Source organism: Vanessa tameamea, chromosome 13, assembly GCF_037043105.1.
Source record: "Vanessa tameamea isolate UH-Manoa-2023 chromosome 13, ilVanTame1 primary haplotype, whole genome shotgun sequence".
NCBI lineage: Eukaryota > Metazoa > Arthropoda > Insecta > Lepidoptera > Nymphalidae > Vanessa > Vanessa tameamea.
Window position 1 is genome coordinate 1570309 of NC_087321.1, and position 20827 is coordinate 1591135.

Below are 20827 nucleotides of genomic sequence, written 5' to 3' on the forward strand. Positions count from 1 at the left end.
CAACTTAACATCATAGATTGTTTTAGATCTCAACCAATTACGTCATGTCAATTCAAGGTCAAATTGGTTCATTTATCGTAACTCCTCTTGCCGTTGGAATGGACTTTACAAACATCAATACTTTCTAATGCTTCGAGCGAGTGTAGTGACACAAGGGACATAACATCTTTGTTCTAATAGTTGGCGATGCATTAACGGTGTGAGGTATTACATATGAATCTCATGGGGGTTGACCACTTACCATTAGGTAAGTGGGAGTATAATATAACTACTACTGAAATATAAAACTGAAATTATAATTTGATTATGATTTAGACTCATTTATTGCGCTTTGTTTTGTAACATTAGAATTGTTATTTATAAAAATTTAAAACGTCTAGTTAAAGTCTAGTTTTGCTATATCTATTAGAATTTTAATCCATATCGGCGATTTTCCCACGGATACATTGACCTAATAAGCTATTAAATATTAATTCATTCTTAAACTAAAATAATATCCATAAGAAATGGATTATTTGTTTTTAAGTTAATAGGGAAAAATACCGGTATGATAAATATTGAAATACAGTTGAGATATCTCCACGTTAGCACTTCAAATGGTTTGTTAATTAATCTAATTAACTCGTTGTTCAAGGAGCTAGTTTAGAAGGCTGCAAATCTCAGAGGGTTTTGAATCACGATTTGGGCCTGTAGAAACTCATCGTTGTTTGTTGTTTGTTTCTCTGTCAATAAAATCTTATTTATCTATAATATAAATATGAATTTTTATAGTATTTACATCTTTTTAAAATGTAATGGGGCTCGTGGATCACCGCATAGGTAGCGCCCCCAACCCGACCTTGGGAACTAAGACTGAAGTCTTCCCTCCTTCTCAGTCGTTCCCTGTGCCTGTAGTTACAAAACAATTAAGTACATTAATACTTAGTATTGATCTTTGGCGGTAGAATATCTGATGAGGTGCCTAAATAGACTGGCTTGAACAAAACCTTACCACGTAAGATTACGTATAACTGAAGCCGAATATGACACCGATCATCTCAGCCTGCCGTCCTATATAATTTTAAGACTGAGAGAATCGTGCCAGAGAGAGCCATCAATACGACGTCGTCATATATAGTCATCACAATTAATTCAGTTGTCATGAATTGATATGACATAATGATAAGCTTAAGTGACTAACAAAAAATGATCTTATTTCTTTTTAATATAAAAAAATCCTTGATGTATAAACTTCGAACTACAAATAGTGGATCAAAAAAGGCTTCCATACAAGACTTACACTTTTTTCACTTTGTGATTGATGACCAAACCCGATTACTATTCAGCCTAATACCGTTATCAAGGTCTTTTATATTAGGCAATTTATGTGCCTTAAAATATCGCTCTTTCAGATTGTATGTTCGGCTTTCACGCCGAAACCACTTCAGAGAAAATAAATTAAATGAAAAGTAATATACGTGTTTTTCATAGTTTTCTTTGTACTTGTCTTTGGTCAGGTGGAATTCTGTTATTTTTTTCTATTTATAGCTTTATAAAAAAAGTGGTGCTTTAAGGTTAGGTTTAAATTATTATAGTTAAAATTAAAGGGGATCTTTATATCTAACTTTCTTCAAACTTCTGCATGACTAACGCAAATTATTCAAGTTATTATTTGAACACCTTTTAAACCGATTTAAAAGGTGCCATTCGATCTGGGTAAAAGCTGAAAATGCTAAGATATCGCGTGAATTGCAACAAAACTCAAATGACCGCCTCGCGCCAACACCTCTGACATGTAATTCAACGATTCATCTTAGTATCTAAAGTCATGATCAATCATGTTTAGGAGGAATACATTTTTGCAAAGATCAAAAATTTAATCTTATTTGATCCTATGCAACAATTATTCATTATTTGCTTATTCCAATGATTCGTAGTCGTCAGCCGGCTTCTTGTTTCTCATTAACGCTACTTTTTATTACTTTTACTATTAACTTCTAACGGAACTCACTACGCATTAAACGAGAATCTGAATAGAAACATCATTTCCTGAGTCTGTATTTTACGATAAGTAAAATCTTGGTGTCTTCAAATCTAGAGTTTACAGGTATCTTCTAGGCAAGCGTGCTACATCGTAGACCGTGTCAATACTTAACACCAGGCAAGACAACGGTCAAACGTTAGCCTATTAAAGGTAGAAAAAAATGCATATATTTATAACGGTCTTAGACTGATATGTTTTATTTTAAGCAATATTTTACAGGTAATAGATTTGAGATTAAACGTTTAGCACAATTTTAGCAGCCCTGTCCTCTAAAAGTGTAGTAGGCCTTCATATATATATATAATATTAGGAGTACCTACTACCATAAGGTATTCATAAATGGGATTGAGTTCACAATTTATATCCTTTATTTATCAAAAATGAACTTTAAAAAGAAGTCACAAAGTTTAAATTAGATAAACAGTTCTTCGAAATTCTATTAACCGCTTGTCAAAATTTGCAAATATTACTTTCGGCTGTTTGAGGACGCCGGGCACGTATTCTAGTTTCTCAACATTACCATCTTCAAAGAAAAAAGGACTCTATTCGTATACAGCTTAGTTTTCTTTTCTTTTGTGTTGCGTAGTTACTTTTACCCATCGAGAGGAAAAATAACTTTAACGCCAAGTCGTTTAAGCTTAAAGTTCTCTGTTTCCTATACATCTATCTCATCTCAAGGATGGTTCATCTGAAAATTGATAGTGGGTCAATGGCTTTTCCTGGACCTGAAAGATTTTGTTGTTTTTAGGTCAGACTACCCATCTATTCTAAGAAAAGTTTTACCGACAATTTTTCAAGTCTTTAATTATTTGAAAAGATTTTGAGAAATTACCCTTTAGACGTAAGATCATCTATGATGACGTTGGTATGAAATTTAGTATAAACGAAATGGAAATTCAAAATTATACATACGTGAATACAAAAGCTGAAAATTTAAAGGGAAGTTATAATTATTTACACCTTCTGTCCAATTTTCAACCATCTAACAATTTTTTTCACAAAGTTATTAGCAAAAACGCTTTTCACCCTCTCAACGCTAGGGCGTTCACCCCAGAGGGTTGAAAATTTTAATGTGTTATTATTTTAACGTCTCAAACCACATATCAAAAAATCATAATGATACTAATTACTTGACCTTCACGGGCTTTATTGACGGGCCTATACCGGAGTGATCTTATTTCAAGGGATAATTGATTCTTCGTGTATTGCCACGACGACTGTAGACTGTGCGTCGAAACTGCAAAAGAGACAAACAGTGACTAATTACTTTCAAGAAGATTATGGAAACAGTCTAAAAATGGCGATCAGAAAGTAGTATATATGTACTATATTTTTCCATCTTCACTAATTCTCCAAAAGCAAAATAACGTTTTAGAGCCGAGATGGCCCAGTGGTTAGAACGCGTGCATCTTAACCGATGATTTCGGGTTCAAACCCAGGCAGGCACCACTGAATTTTCATGTGCTTAATTTGTGTTTATAATTCATCTCGTGCTCGGCGGTAAAGGAAAACATCGTGAGGAAACCTGCATGTGTCTAATTTCAACGAAATTCTGCCACATGTGTATTCCACCAACCCGCATTGGAGCAGCGTGGTGGAATATGCTTCTCCTCAACGGGAGAGGAGGCCTTAACCCAGCAGTGGGAAATTTACAGGCTGATTATGTTATGTATGTAAAATAACGTCAAGTTTTCTTTCAAAGTCTAAAAACATCAAAGGAACGAAAGTAAAAGTAAATAGCCTAACATTATTAGCTCTCACCTCAAATAGTTACAGGAATTTCACGCGAGCTATTCAGTCCAAAAGGTCGTTAGTCGCGTGCACCGAGGCGGAATAATTGAATTACAGCAACGGTTATAGCATGGACGTGATAGTTATGCAACGACGATGTGCACGCTAATACGACTCTTATGTACCCGAGAGGTGATTGGGGTAAAGTAAATAAATACGACGTAATTTATTCGAAGTTTCTTTCAATAGGAAAAAATCACCAATTTATATATTTTATAATATTATGATTGTAAAGAGAAAATGGTGTTGAAAGACTTCAAGAGATTACAAGGATTATAGTAAATACAATGCTGTCTATGATGGATCGCGCTAAAGATGACTTTTCACTTTTGTCGCGACGATACGTAGTTGGACGGGTAAATGGGCCATCGGATGGTAAGTGGTTAAGAAAAAATAATCATTTATAACATCGCCAATGGGCCACCAACCATGGGAACTAAGACGTTATGTCTCTTGTACCTGTAATTACATTGGGTCACTCAATCGTTAAAACTGAAAACAGCAGTACTAAGTATTGCGGTTTGGAGGTAGAAAGTCTAACGGATGGTACCTATCTAGATGGCCTTGTCCATTACCTCTTGGCTTGACAATAAAATATTACAAGATATTTAAAATTTGTAAACATACAGCCAACATAAAATTTAGAAACATAAAGACAAAACAAAAAAACATTACGTTACATATGATACATTGATAGTAGAGATTAGATTATGATAAAAAAAAAATTAGTTTGTATTTTGATGTGAACTACATACATCGATTGTGTAGTTGGAGAGGAAATCGTCACTCGGATGCTTTTCTGCAGGAAAACTGTAACGGATATTACAACGGTACACTCGTACCGAAACTCGCATTACGAATTTATATAAATCTATTGACAGATACACAGAAATACTATAATATACTATATCAACAAGCAATTTTTAACTTAGCCAAGTTACCCAATTACACTCAATTATCCAACGTACGTCAGGCCTACTTTTCTTTAATAATATACCTCTAATATATATCTTGTATATGTGACATATGTTTTATATTAATGTAATTTATTTCTTAAAAAATTAGCGTAATCTATTTATCAATAAAATGCATCGCATACGTCCATAGTTCTAGTTAAATAATACTACCTTAAATTATTGAGACATCTGGGTGGAGTGTTGCAATACAAAAAAAGTTAAACAAACAAGTCAACTTTTTTATCTTGGTGTACCTGACAGTTACGTTCGACACTCGCCAAATGTCATACTACTTTTTTCTGGCTTTTATTTGTGTCAAAAAGGCACGGTAATACTACTTTACTAATGTGCGTGTACTTAGTGGTCAACTGTTGGGCACTAAGAACAAGCACGCCTTTTTCGCTTTGACAGCTTATCTGGAATAAATAAAATCAAAGAATATTACATAGAAGAGAAAAAATAGAGTACAAAAAAAACCTTTACAATTTTATTGTCTGAAAACTTAGCGATTCCGATCAAACCTCGCCTTGGGCGAAAGTTACACAGACGTGCAGTTGTCTATACAGCAAGCAATTTGTGAGATGTTAGACATAGCATTCGAAGGTACCTAGAATATAACCCTTCGTTTCCAGGTCACGCTTTATAAATAGCGTTGATTGAATAAAAAAATAAATAAAGGCTACGGTTCTGTCTACGTGACACTTAAATTCGTTTACGAGACAGAAATGATAATTTGGAAACGTAACATAATGAAACCTTGTGCATATACTACACTGAAATTTTCTTCTGAAATGATAGTAGCCGTGACTAAATAGATGTGTTCGAAATGAAATTATCTTTTGGTCACAAACGTTAAACTTAGAAACCTTAGGAGTATACGTTTTACATTATATTTTACCTTGAAATTATTATCTCTGTCTCATCGAGGTAAGATATGTTTCTCTTTAAAAATTGATGCGGTTACAACTAAATAAACATTATCAAAGTAGAATTCTCTTTTGCATCGCAAACGTTTCATTTTGAAACGTTACGTGAGGAAACGTTGTATATTCTACTTGGAAATTTAACTGTCGTCGCGCTTAAAGCAGTTCTCTTCAAAAATTAAAGCGGCTGCAACTCTACATACGTGATAGAACATTTGCGTTGAAAACGTTTAATTTTAAAAAGACACATCATGTAGAGACGTAACTTCAAATGAATGACATTTTTAATTCGTAGCTTCAATAGCTAAAGGGTATGCGGACCGCTTATAAAAGTCGCTGCTTCGACCCTGAATTCTTGGGCAATTGTCAAGCCTACTAGCACAAGGCCCGCTACTAGTTGCAGCTTAATTATGATTATTGATAATGTAGTAATTAAAATAATTAATAAAGGTATTTCAGGCAGCATGATTTGAAGACCAGGTACCTCAAATGAAATCAAACTGAAAATAACACTAGTTTTTAGTTTCTAGTTTACTTGGTCACAGGGTTTTGTGCGGGCCCGTCTGGGTAGGAACAACCCATTCATCAGATATTCTACCGCCAAACAGCAGTACTCAGTATTGTTGTGTTCCGGTTCGAAGGGTGAGTGAGTCAGTGTAACTACAAGCACAAGGGATAGAACATATTAGTTCCCGAGGTTGGTGGCGCATTGGCGATGTGACGAAAGATTAAAACTAAACGGTAATTTCAAGAGGCGGTGGTGAGTGGTGTGGTATCCCTTGTGTCTAAATTTTCCTGTTGACTAATCGTATATGTTTTTACTTCATACAGAATATTAATAGCTGAATAGCGCTTGGTATTTATTAATAATAAGCAAAACCATCGACGGACGGACGGACGTTGTCTGCCATGTGTATATAACACAAGCTAAAATCTTTTCCGAAACACGTTTTATGTATATGCTTAGTAACTTGGTCAGTTAGACAAGGTGAAAAAGTATCCTCACTCCTCATGAAGTTTAGTAATATATAATATCAGTCAGTTTCAAAACTTGTGAAAAATTGACAACAACTCAATAAAATTGTTTTCAATGAGAACAAATGTGATTGGCATTGTTTTGACTGAGCCAGATATTGCTCAGTCGAGTATTCTAAATTTAAATGTAGCCTTTATTAACAGATATCAATATGAAGAGAAAGTCAATGTGTGTGTATGTAATCTCATAAGTTACACAGCGCTTATCGTTATGTACACGTATGTGTGTGTGATAGAGTTAAGATTATTAAAATATTTGTGTGCAATAACAGTTAATTATACATATAATTTATTTTTTAATTAAATTCTATCACAATACTTGCTTTACCAAAAATCTTATTTTAGAAACGAATAACCTTCTAGGTACTTCAGAAAGACTGAATTAGCGGTGTTGGAAACTTGCGTATAAGTTTACCTTTATAGAAAACATCCCTGAAGTTCTATTAAATGGCAAAATTGCATCGACAATAATGGCAAATTTTATTATTTAAAGCCATATTTTCATAAATAAATGTTCGATTATACAAGATAACAATTTTATCGGTAAGGCCTTAACATCTTCCGACAATCAACCTTTGTAATTTCGTTACATGCCACTTGTCGTGTGTTTTGTTGATCGATTAGGTATTTTTCAAACGTTTTCTTCATTCGTTCTCGAAGTATTACACTAACTTATTGATAGTCGAAGAGAAAACTACCACGCGTTCGAAATTGGAAAAACCCGGCATTACGAGAATCGGCGAATGATACTCAAGAGGAGTATTTTTTAAAGATGTTAAATAAACCAATCACAGATTGGTATCCAAATTCTTTTAAACAATAACTTTTGTCCTTTCTTTGCCCGCGTTTGAGGGTAAGGAGATTTCCCCAAGTGGTAGGTAGTGTACATAAGTTTTACGTCAACTATTGTCTCTACTCAACAACAATCATTCATAACAAACAGTAATTTTTTTTACTATAGTTTTAATATGATGCTTATGGTACAGTTTTAGTGAAAATTAAAACGCATAAAATATACGGAACTATCGTAAGACTGTCTCTGATCTCTTGTATGGATGACCCATATTGCACTAATTCTATTATTTCTAATCAATCTATTTTGCATTATAATACAATCTTCCTACAAACATATAGATAAATATAGGGAGTTTTCCGAGGGAATATTACATTAACAGTTAAAAACAAAACTGTATATATTTTTTAATATATAAAAATAAATGTATTATTCAAAGAGACAGCGTACACTCGATATATTTTTATATAAATAGAAACATAATATCTGATGTTAGGGATTGGGGACGATATAGGAAAAGGTTCTCTAAAGGCCTAAAATAACATGGACCCATTTCTGTAGCCCGTCCCACTTATTGTTATGATAATAAAAACCTCAATAAATCTGTTACAATCGCTTCTATACCCTTTTAATATCAAATACAGGTTCTAAGGAACATTCTTTTTATCTATCATTGATGCCATTTTTGTAGTATATTTTTATTTGGCGATTTGATAATTATAATTATTGCTTAGAATTTTTGGTTAATGTCCTTTTTTCAAATAATATTAGCAATCAAAAATTAAACATTATTTAAAATAAAATATTTGGTATAAGAATAAAAATGTTTTAAAAAATATATTTTTTCTAATTTCAATTTGCATTAGGTGAACTACATAACATAAAACTTAAATTAGTTCAAAACTTAAATATATTTAAAATATTTGATTCAAGTGTAGTAGTTAAGAAAAATGTAAAGACATTCGTTCAAAGTATAAACAGGTTAAAAATATAGGTCGTTAATGATTGTAAACAATGCCATCTATCGACGACGGAATAGAACTAAAAATAGACCTGTTTTATCAACATAACCTACCGCGCATGCGATCTGCTCGAGGCCACGGTCAAAACGACGTATACAATGTTCCCAGACAATAAGCCCAACGCACACAAATGCGATCTGCCATCGCTGTCAAACGTCTGCCGCTTGTCAGAATGTGTTCCATATCATAATTACAGTGTTTATTTGTGTTTAATGTGAAAAAGCTTTGAAAAAGTAAGTATTGTTTTATTATTTAACCTCTAATGTAGTCAAAACAGTATCTCGAACCTTTTTTGTCACAAAATGGCAGTGCTTTATGAAGTTCAGTAATATTTCACTTGTGTGGGTGTATTGGTCTCTTATATGTGGAGTGTCGTTATATTTTAATCAATGTCATATCTATTCAAATATGTTTTAAAATAGAAAATTAGTTATTTGCTAATTATAGATAATATTTTAAGTAGTATATAAAAGACATTTTTGGCTAATAATTCAAATCCGATATGGTCTAGTGGCTAGGATACCTGGCTCTCACCCAGGAGGCTCGGGTTCGATTCCCGGTATCGGAATATTTTTTTATTAATTTTATAATTTATTATTTCTAACTATTATTTTATTTTCAGATCCAAGATGAATATAAAAGCAGCTTTGGCGATTGCCATGGTCTTTGTTGGATGCTGTTCCAATGTAGTATTTTTGGAATTGCTTGTTAAGGAAGATCCAGGAGCCGGCAACTTAGCCACTTTTCTCCAGTTCCTATTAATTGCTACCGTTGGATTCTGCACAGTCGGGAAGTTCGGCTTTGCTAAACGGAACATTCCATTCAAACAATATCTTCTCCTCGTGGGTTTCTTTTGGACAAGCAGCGTCACAAACAATTATGCATTTGAATTCAACATATCTATGCCGTTACACATGATATTCAGAGCTGGGTCCTTAATGGCGAACATGGCTATGGGAGTTTGGATATTGAAGAAAAAATACTCGCCTCTTAAATATCTTGCCATTTTCATGATTTCAGCTGGTATTTCTATATGTACTATACAGTCAAGTGGAGATGTTAAGGCACAAAGAGAAACACATGCAGATGCTGCTGAAGAAGAGAAATTGAAGTTTATTGACTGGCTCTGGTGGTGTCTGGGCATAGGCATCCTAACCTTCGCCCTATTTGTCTCAGCTAGAATGGGAATATTCCAGGAATCACTGTATTCAAAACACGGAAAACATCCCTGGGAAGCATTGTATTACACACATTTAATGCCATTAGTAATTTGGATACCGACAGCTCCGAATCTGATCAACCACGTCCAAATAGCTATGAATACACCTGAAGTAGATTTCTTAGGGTTTATTTTACCTAGACAGATTCTATGGATGATCCTTTATGTTCTGACTCAGGGTTTGTGTATTAGTGCCGTTTATGTTCTGACCACGGAATGCGCTTCACTGATTGTCACATTGACCGTCACTCTTAGGAAATTTGTTTCGTTATTGTTTTCAATTTTATACTTCAGGAATCCATTCACTTTCGGTCACTGGATGGGTACATGCCTAGTCTTTATTGGTACTATGATATTTACCGAACTACTACAGAAATTCATTCTTATGTTCCTGCCAAAGGAAAAGAAGAAGGTGCAGTAAGATTATGATAGTGTGACGCTGCGTGTTTATATGGATACCCGATAAACTATTTATCAAATTCCATTTTATAGCGAACAATAAAGTTAATAATGCCCATTTTTTTAATTCCTTAGCAATTAAGGTTGCTTAAATGTACTATATACTGTAGCTACCGTTCAAATTATTTGTGACATATATTATATATTTTTAATATTTTATATGTAATTATTTTATCAGGTATCTAAGCGTTATAAATGATTGACAAGGTGACAAATGACCTAACTTTTATGTATATAATTTAATTATATATAAATATTTATTCAATTGAATTACAATTAAAACAAATTATGATGTATAATGTAATACTTAAGTTACGTACAATAATTTAATCAACATTTGATTAGATTTGGTAGAAATATAGGTCTCAAAATAGCATAGATATAATAAAATATCGTATCTTTTTTTTTCAGTTGACTTTTTTTATTGTGTTGCCATTTAATAATGTTAGTGCTGGTGTTATGATTGTAAAGTACAATTATTTAAAATCCATTTGGTATCATTATTGTTGTTATTATTATTATTATTTTATTAATAATTTTACTATGTGGATGGTGGTTTTGCATTTTTAGTGTTAAGCAAATATATAAAAATAAATGTTAATGAGTTATTAGTGTTGTGAAATAAAATACTTTTACTGACTTTTAATACTTTTATTAGTCGGTAATATTTACTCAATTCTAGATATTAATGCTATATATTAATTATCTGTATAAGAGTTTATCGTGTCCATTAAGAGAAGGTATTATTATTTTTTTAAATATGTATGATTTTTTTAAGAATGTCATAGCCCAGTAGTTATATTATTTTGAAATTACTTTTACATAAGACTTTTTTGACTCGCGGCGTTGCGATATCACTTATTATATAATGCGTTATCGTACTAATATTGTGTGTTGTATGTTTGGATGTTTGACATTTAATTACGCAAGAACGATTGATTTTGGATGAAATTTGGAATTGAGATAGATTATCCCCTTAACATATAGGTTACCTAACTAACCTTCCAAAACAGCCCTACCCCCTTTCTTATATGTGGGTGAAGAGCGGGAAAGCTAGTTGATATATCTCATATTTAAATTCCCCCCTTTCTGTACGTTCCTTTTATAAACACAAGTATAACTTGTATTATATAATATGTAAAATAAAATATCTCTACATATTCTATAAAGTAACACTTCTATTATTATATTTCAATAGGAAAACGTGATATTGCTAATATTAAGCTATTAACAACCTTATTACAATGGTACAAGATTTATTTATGAACAAATACTGTTTACTTCCAGTAAATGGTCTTGAATCTTGAATATTTCATAATTATCGAACATTAAACTATGAACCTATTTCAAATTTCTTAGTAAGTATTTATTAACGAACAATAACAATTATTTATTGAAGGTAGTGTATGGACGATTTACGGTTTTTTAACCGACTTAGAAAAGGAGGTTCTCCCTTCGACCCTTGTATATATGTTCGTATGTTTGTGATTGTCTCAAAAACTAATAATCCGATTAGGATGTTTAGGATTCGTTATGTTGTATTATATATATATATATATATATTTGCATTCGCTTTTAATTTTGTATTCGTTTTTGGTTTCGCTCCAGCTGTCTTTTGTTTTATAATTCTACGGTGTAGGTTTGTGTTTAATTTCATACGTAACAATAGGGTAATAGTAATATTGCCTCCATATTTAAAATTGTAAAAAATTAAGTTGATTTACAATTAGGTATTGAAATGCAAATATTTATCCGATGAAACTAACTTAAGCTATCGTCTACTGTTTATCAATCCCAAGGTGAAAATTGTCATGACATTCTGGGAATATACGAATCAAAAATCGATTAACGACCTAAATTTTACGATTTTGTAAATCGATATAAGCTGGCATCACTTGTGGTGATATTCGTTCCATTCATTTTTGTGAATATTTATGTTCCATTCCACGAGACGAATTCGAAGGGACAAAATACTCGCACCTCATCGGTCGATGTGCGCCGATCACACACAATCTTAAGAAATGATTTGTCCAATAAAGGCGTTTACCAATGGCTGCACTGGGGCAATTTCCTTCGGGAGCTCCTTTCGTGGAACTAACTTCATGGCACAGTACTCTTATAATGATTCGATCTTCTCATATAAATATCAATACGATTGGTTAATAAGTGTGGGAATCGGTAAGGTGAAGAGCTTATCCAGATAAAACCGGTAATAAGCGGTTACTATATATGTATATTGTAGGTAAATGTATTCTTATATTTATATATAGAGTAGATTAATCTTGAAAATAAGCAAGAGATGACTTGCTTGTAGTGCAAAGAGTTATCGATGAAATAATGTTCCTTATGTATCTTATTGTATGAATATTGATCAGTTACGTAACTGTTTTATGTTTATTTATGACAATTTCAATAAAGTGGTATAAAAATGAACTTATTTCTTTTCATTATACTGACTGATTTTACATAGGCAAGTAAAACGTGAGAAAACCTGCATCATTTCAATGGGATTCTACCCCATGCGTATCTGCATTAGAACTTAACAGAGCGTGGTGGAATGAGCTCCTAATCTCCTCAAACGGAATGGCTTTAGCCCAGCAGTGAGACGTTTACAGGCTGATATTTACTTATTTAAGTTTTATACGAAATTACTGTTTTTCCATTCGAATGTTATCAGTTTCAATTTCCCTAATTACAATTAGAGAAATTACTTATGAATAAATAAATGAATTCGTTTATAAATTTTCTTAATTTATGCCAATACCTTTTAACCAATTTTAAACTAGATATATAGCGCTTTCAATAAGACAAGTTTTCTTAAATAATAACAAAAATAAAAGTGTTTAAATGTCTTTGATTAATTATTATTTTCGAAACGAAACTTGTTTCTGCGCAATAGGAGTTAAAATTTATGAAACATTTTTGCAACTAACGTTTGAGTAAACAACAATAATGTTGTTTTGACAATGTAAATCCGGTTCTCTCAGAAAAATAAATAGTAAAATGTTAATGCAAACCTAACAATCCAAATGCTAAATATGTAGAAACTGATGTAAGAGCGTACTCCTTCCTTAAAGGCAGGCAACGCACCTACAAGCCCCCTGGAGTTGCAGATGTCCATGGGCGGTGGTAGTCACTTTCTATCAGGTGAGCCTCCTGCTCGTTTGCCACCGTATCACATAAAAAAGTACTACTACGTAGGAAAGTGTTCGATCTTATTGACAGTACCAATTTTCTCGGTATCACTGTATTCTAATCTACAATGGGATACATATTAATTGGTTGGCGAGTAGAATGAGCTCTGCGGCATTCGCGGTTAAGAAATCTTTATTTTAGTTACTTCCAAGCAAAATATCCTATGGCGTAATGACATAACATTAGCAGATTTTTCAAATGTCCATGAATAATCTATCAAATATCTATAGCGTAATCGTTAATATTGATGATAAAAAAGCGCGGAGTTAATCCTTGTTGACTTCCAAGCAGGAGACATAACATACATATATAATTGTATTTAACTAACATGACTGTATTTTTAGATGTTGAAAAAGAGTAACTACTGAATTTCTTGCCGGTTCTTCTCGGTAGAATCTACATTCCGAACCGATGGTAGCTTTACTTTAAATAGTTTGTTAAATGACGATTCAAAAGTGCTTGTAAAAGCCTACTTGCATAAAGTACATTTTGATTTGATTTGATTTGATATGCCCTGGCGTAATGCAGTTGATGTCAATACGATCTTTATGTTGATTAGAGTGTTTTTGTGTTATATTTAACCAGGGGCCCAATGTTTTTCCCAAATGATTTTTCTTTTAAATAAATTGTGACATACGTTCTTACGTCCCTTCTATTAGTACCTACCTACTAGGAACAAGCATAACATAGTTACGAATGCTAGGTACCCCATTACAGAGGGTTAATAATTCTTTATTTAGGCAATTTATATACACACATCAGTATCCCGGAAAACGTTCAAAATTGTTCTATTGTAAAATTCAAATAAGGCAACCGATGCAATTATTCGTCAAGGCAATTATAAAACTAATTACTTATTGAATAAAAACATACGTTGGGTATGAAACGATCGCCTCCAAGCCGTTTCAAATAGAAATATTAATAATTGCATTGTGAATATACTCCGCTGGGTTTGTTTCGTTTTCTTCACTGAAGTATTTATTTCAACCACTGGTTTTTTATTTGACTATCAATTAGCAAATGTATCTAATGTTTTTATATTAAATAAATATATTTAATTTTTGTTTTGTATATTGTACTTACCTTCTTGGATTTTAAGTGTTTTTCTCTGTGATTTAATTATTAAAAAGTAGCTAAGTCAACTAGAATATTCCGTTTTTATAAAATTCAAGTATTGATAGTAATTACATTGATAACATTTGATAACATACATATGTGTTAATTAGGTGTACTATATTATCTCACAAGCGCCCAAATCTCCGCTAGAACTGATAACAGGCTGTACAAAAAGCACATACAAGATATAATATAGAAATTAAAAATGTAATTTATTTACAACAAAATAATAATACTAAGTATTGCTGTTTGACGGTCGAATACAATATGATGAGGGGGTATATTACCTAGACGGCACACAGTCCTACCGCCAAGTAAATTTATATTATGAACCAGCACCCATTCGAGCAACGTGGTGGAAAAAGTTCTAAGCCTACACACTCCTACTAAGATGAAAGAATTTTTTGGCAAGACTCTAAGAATATTTTAGCGCGCGAATATATAATTACGGGAAAGTAATATTGTATACGTAGGTTAGGATTACGCCAGGATAAGTGGTCACCAAAGCCTGTAGACCAAGGGTCTTCAAACTTTTAGAAGTCAAGGGCCACGTATACTATGATATTTTATTCGGCGGGCTGCAACTCAACCAAAACATTTCATTATAAACTTAAGTAATTAAAAAACAATAACCATCGAAGGTATTTATTAAAAAAAAATTAAAAATAAATTATTTTATTAAAATTCAATGAGACGTCATTGTTTGCTCTTAACTAATTTATCAATATCGTTTAATTGTTTTCAAAGTGAACATCGGTGATTCTTGTTCTTGCCTTCGACTTTACGTTTTTCATTCGAGAAAATAACTGCTCGCATAGATACGTTGTGTCACACTAGTGTAGACCATACAGTTGTAAGGAATATTACTCTCCTTAATCTGCAATGCGTGACCACCCTTAGATTAGATAAATGTGTCAGTACTTACATTGGCTCTTAAGATCCAACATCATAATTATTTTTTAATTTTTCATGGGGAATGTTCCGAGGAATTGTTTGGATTAATCGGGGCTCCTGAATTTCACCTTCGGACATCTCGTAAAAAAATCCAAGTATCACCCGTACCACCAAGATGTCCATAAATCCACAAAAGCGCGATTTTTAAGACATTTTCTTCCTCGCACAACCACTCTGTGGAACCAGCTTTCGCCGGCGGTTTTTCCGAACCGATACGACTTGGGAATCTTCAAGAAAATAGCGTACTCATTCCTTAAAGGCTGGCGTCCATGGGCGGTGGTAATCACTTTTCATCAGGTGAGCCTCCTGCTCGTTTGCCACCTCTAACATAATAATAATAATATGTTGTAAAAGTTCAATAAAAGTTATTGATTTAATATTTGCATTTTGTAATCGTATTAAAACATACAAAATTATATTTGCATGTTAATACTAAATTTAACATTAAAAAAAAAAGAAAAAATTTACATCATTACAATATTTGCTCAAATGTAAGTAGGTAGGCTATTTAACGGGAGTAAAAATAGCTTATAGAATATAATTTTACAGACATTCATAATTATATCGTATAAGATAATTATGTTGATTCATCGTTTGCGTTTATTATTTGAAGGTTGTATCGGAAACTGCTAGTCATCTTGGCAAAGCACTCAAATTACGTTTGTACAAACATTGGATCCAACGCGGCCAAGCACATTTAGATATTCAAATGACTTGACTAGACTGACTTGGTAAGGTTTAATTCGATATACAAAGTCGTTGTATCTTTGATATACACGTATATTTTATAAATTTACTAATGAAGTATTGAGAGACGGGCCGTATTGTTTTTCTTTCATCTCAATAAATAAAAATGATTGTATCTTTGTATGTTGCTCTTACGTCATCCATCTGATTGTAATGGTTAGTAATTTGACCTACGTACGACCGCGATTTTTCTAGGCCAAAAAAAAAATGTATATATTTTTATTGGATGTTTATCGTTCTAAATAAACAATTTATGTAGACCCCAGTTTTGTACTGTAGTTTCATTTATGAACAATAAATAAAACAAATAATTTAATACTTCACTTTTATAATTTCGAAACAACAAATTCTACAAACAAAATGTAGGCACTTATCTGTCGTTTTATCTCCGAGTCTGACGATTTATTCTGCGCCTAAATAACATAATTACCTAGATAAAATTATCGCTAGTGTTAGTGTGAAAGGTCGTTTTAGGCAATTGTGTAGGTACTTTATAGTTGAGCATAAAATGACATTATTTTTGGAACGAAGTTCTTTTAGCGGCTTACAGTAGAGTGAACTGCCAAATATCGTCACGTAAGGAAAGAGGTTTATGACTCCAGGCGACTTTTCCCTCTCTTTCTCTTCTTCTCTGTATCTTTCTATTATATACGGTATTTTATAAAAAAAATTAAGCTTATTTTTATATATTTTTTAATTCATATCATTGTTTTGTTTAATTTGTCATTAAATTAGTTATTGTCATTAAACCGATGTTAATTTATTTCATTGTGTTTGTTATTTAATATATTTCATAATACCACGACACATCTCTTTTTTAAATGATAATTGCTTATTTCAATAATACATTTAAAAATAAAAAAAAAATAAGAAAATAGATATTTATTTTCGATATTTGTCCTACTGTAGGTTATATAATTATCTCATTTTATTAAATATATAATAAATATTTTGATTATTATTAACGAAATTTTGGATATGGAAATGTTTCAGGTAATTATGATATTTTACTTTACTAAATCTTGAAATAATCTTGTTAATTTTGGACTCTATTATTGTCTATTAAAAATAACAATTGTCACCTACCTGACATTACACATTCTGAGATATTAGAGCGCCTGAAAACGAGGGTTGAGTCAAAACGCTAAACATCGAGATGATTGGTAACAATATATAACATAACATCAACGATAATATCGTTCATTATTTTTGCTTTTATATGATCTTTCTTTTTTATTCGCAAATTGTTTTGTCTTACTTTATGACATCTTTTAATTTATTTACTCTTTTTGTCGACTTATTTTACCATAACACAGAACGGGTCGATTGTATACAGTTGAACAGTTGGTATTGTCTTCTAGGCGAAATAGACACGGCCTTTATGTTAAAAATGGCTATAGTTTTATTGCGTTTCTCATTCTAAGATGTAATCTAGCGTCTCTTAACAATACTACCCTCAAATTCGTTCCTTTTTTAAATTGTTATAAACTTTTTATAAATTATACGTTTGTGTTCTGTGTAAAGTAATGTGAATTACATTCTTAGAAAAATAAATGATCTTCAACCATCATATCTCTTGTATCTGTGATAACAGTGATTTTATCAAAACGAAAAAAGTCACAATTTAAGTTGGTGAGTAGTGGTACCCAAACAGTTCACGCTGGATTGGCCTATTTTGAAATTTCTGTAATAACACAATTCACTCACAAATTCAATAAAAAATATCGATATTTATTTTATAATAATAATAATATTCTTTATGTAAAACAGGAATAAATTGCTCTTAAAAAAATAGTAGTCTGTATATTTTTTAACCTATCCGAGCAAATCAATAAGATATTCGTTTAGATAGCATGAACAACGTTTAATAAAACTATAGAGATAATATTTTTTAGATAGATAAAGTTTTTTCTTTTTGACTTACGACCTTGATAATTTTTTTAGCACACGGTCAGTTGCGACTGTTCCTACAAATTTTCAGCTCAATCGGACTTTTTCCAACGTTGAATGTCTGTTTTAAATGGAGTGTAGGTTAGTTGGAAAATTGGAGTTCGCATGTTAAGTGGTCACCCCAATTGTATATATTGGCAATGTTAAGCATTTAGAAGTCAACTAACAGACTTGATTAGAAATCTTGTATCTTGTTCTGCTCTGTTGACATTTGACATTTGAACCACAGGTCCTGTTGTTACAAGTACTGAATCGTCTATTTTTAAGGGTAATATTAATTTAAAGTTACCATCGACAAGAAATTTCGTCCTTACGCTTTATTATCAATCGAAAAATAAAAAAATTATAATCGTAAAAAGATCCATTGCAGAACGAAGAAGCTCCGTATTTATTTTTCTTGTGTTAATGTTCACACAAGATCGAAGAGAAGAGAGAGATTAATACTAACTCTTATTTATTTTATCATTTATGCTTTATTAATTAACATTATTTTAAACATCAAAGCTTATAAAAGAAAATGATTATGTTGTTTAACACGTTTATAGTATCGACCGTTATTTCTAACACAATGTCGTTTAAATAAATACTTTAAATAGAACCAATTTATCGACGGCAAGCTAAAAAAATACTGGCGAGCGATTGTAGAGCCTACCTCGCGGCGAATACAATAAATATAATCCGAGCCAACCGAAGCACGTTACTAGTAACTGAATAAAATCTACATTAATCAATAAAATTTGCAATGCATAGATTAATTCACTTTTTTTTTTAAATTGAGAATTGTACCTGAAAAATGTGAAGGAACTATTTATATTATAATACCAAATAACTTTATTCGATTTGAAGATAACTTTAAACATGACTCCGTAGACTACTGATAAGAATGCTAATTATCTAATTTTGAGCGAAAACCATTCTGACACAAGTGGAAGCGATTCAAATAGACATAAATATCAGTCATGACATTTCGTACTCAATAGAATGGCATTTAATCCAATAGTTTCAGCCTAAAAATGAACACATAAAGTCTAATATCGTTACGAAACCTCGTCCAGTTGTCTGTTACTAAGCGCATAGGGTGTAAAGAATCAAGCGGACTCAGCGTGTCCATTAAAAAAATAAAAAACCCTTCCACCGTCGAGTTATGTAAAACAAAGAAGATTTCCTCTTCAAATCGGCTCTCCCGAGAACAATGCGGGGTCACACAGGCCCCGTTCGTTAGCGCCGTAGTGGGTCATTAGTCATGTACTGATTTTTTTTCGTTTCGTGTAGGGTTAGGTCAGGCGAAATCGTGGAAGTAATGTAGCCGAAATATCTATTTGTAATGAAGTGGATTGAAGCCCGATGAGAGCTATTTGTTTCAGACTTCCGTCCGTTTTTTCTTACGTTGTAATGATCATCAACTACATATTTCTAAAGCTGTATTCGCGATATATTTGCTACTGTGCTGATCTTGGTAGGACCTATTAATTTTCTAATCGTTAAGGTATTCTTGGTTATGTTCACAAGTTATGTATGTTCACTTTTGAGAAAAAGTATTTAAAAATGTATAAGTTTCTTGAGACTTTATCGATTGATAAAGTAATGCAAGGGAGGGTTTGAACGGAACATTTTTCCGAATTCACGAACGAACGAAACTTTAATTGTGTTATTAATACTTTTGTTCTTGCACAATCCAATGAGGTGGCAATCCTGACATGAATGACGATAGTTTAGGTCCAGGATCAACGTACTTTGTTCTGAGGCACGAGGATGTGTAAGCACTACCTATATCGCTACGGAAAGTGACTAATATTGGTATTTGGTTTCCGCAGGAAAGGGTATGTCTAGTGTGGATGTCTTGTAATATCTTTGCCTTGTAGGCTAACAATAAGACTAAGAAAGCAGTTAATTTATTTGTATATAATAATTGATGTTAGTTTAGGGAATGACTTAAATGTTACCTCAAAAACAAAAATATTATACAAAATGGACAGTATGCAGATATTACAGCAAGAACAAGTACTACATAATTAGTTGGGTTCTACTAAGATTCAGTACTTACTGTTTAGAACTGTTTTTATTTAATAATATAATCTTTTGACGTACTTTCCCTTTTCATTATATTTTGTTATTATTATATCGCTGAAAACTTTATTCAATTTCACTTTTTATAATCTCATTTACATGAGAATGAACATTATTGACAAGTCGTATTGTATCTGAATGATTTGAAATACATTTTAGCCTAATACTACTAATACTGAAATTCTACCAAATTTTCATTTAAGAAATAGAAATGAAGGAAAGAAATTTAGTACTTTTTTTTAAGTCACATATTTAACTGTAGATCTTCGTATGATCTTAAGACATTAAGATAAATTGTTTCTATTCCCAAAAAATTTACTAAATTTTTGGACAAAACATTATTTTTTATAAGTTAAGAAAGGATAGATGTTCATGAATATATTACGAGTATTAGAGCTGCTAGTAATCTTGATATCGTTTGTTTATGATCTGTGTATTGCAGTGAATATTTTTAGGTTGATATTGATCGTAATATTATAAAATTCAATGTTTGCATATGATGTAATGGATTTTATTTTTAATGAAGGAAGTTCTAAATTCTGCAGAATTATTTATTCTCTTTTGTTTTCGAACATAA

General features: G+C 32.0%; 1 protein-coding gene and 1 non-coding gene across 2 annotated transcripts; both read left to right on the forward strand.

Annotated features, from left to right (window-relative positions):
- The first annotated feature begins 8619 nt into the window (after positions 1-8619).
- On the forward strand, positions 8620-12652 carry LOC113397830 (UDP-xylose and UDP-N-acetylglucosamine transporter). Its single transcript, XM_026636349.2, has 2 exons — positions 8620-8776; positions 9166-12652. The coding sequence occupies exon 2, from the start codon at positions 9173-9175 to the stop codon at positions 10181-10183; it is 1011 nt and encodes a 336-aa protein (XP_026492134.2). The 5' UTR covers positions 8620-8776; positions 9166-9172; the 3' UTR covers positions 10184-12652.
- Trnae-cuc (transfer RNA glutamic acid (anticodon CUC)) lies at positions 9040-9111 on the forward strand. Its single transcript has one exon. It is a non-coding gene; the product is annotated as a tRNA-Glu (tRNA).
- Positions 12653-20827: the final 8175 nt, after the last annotated feature.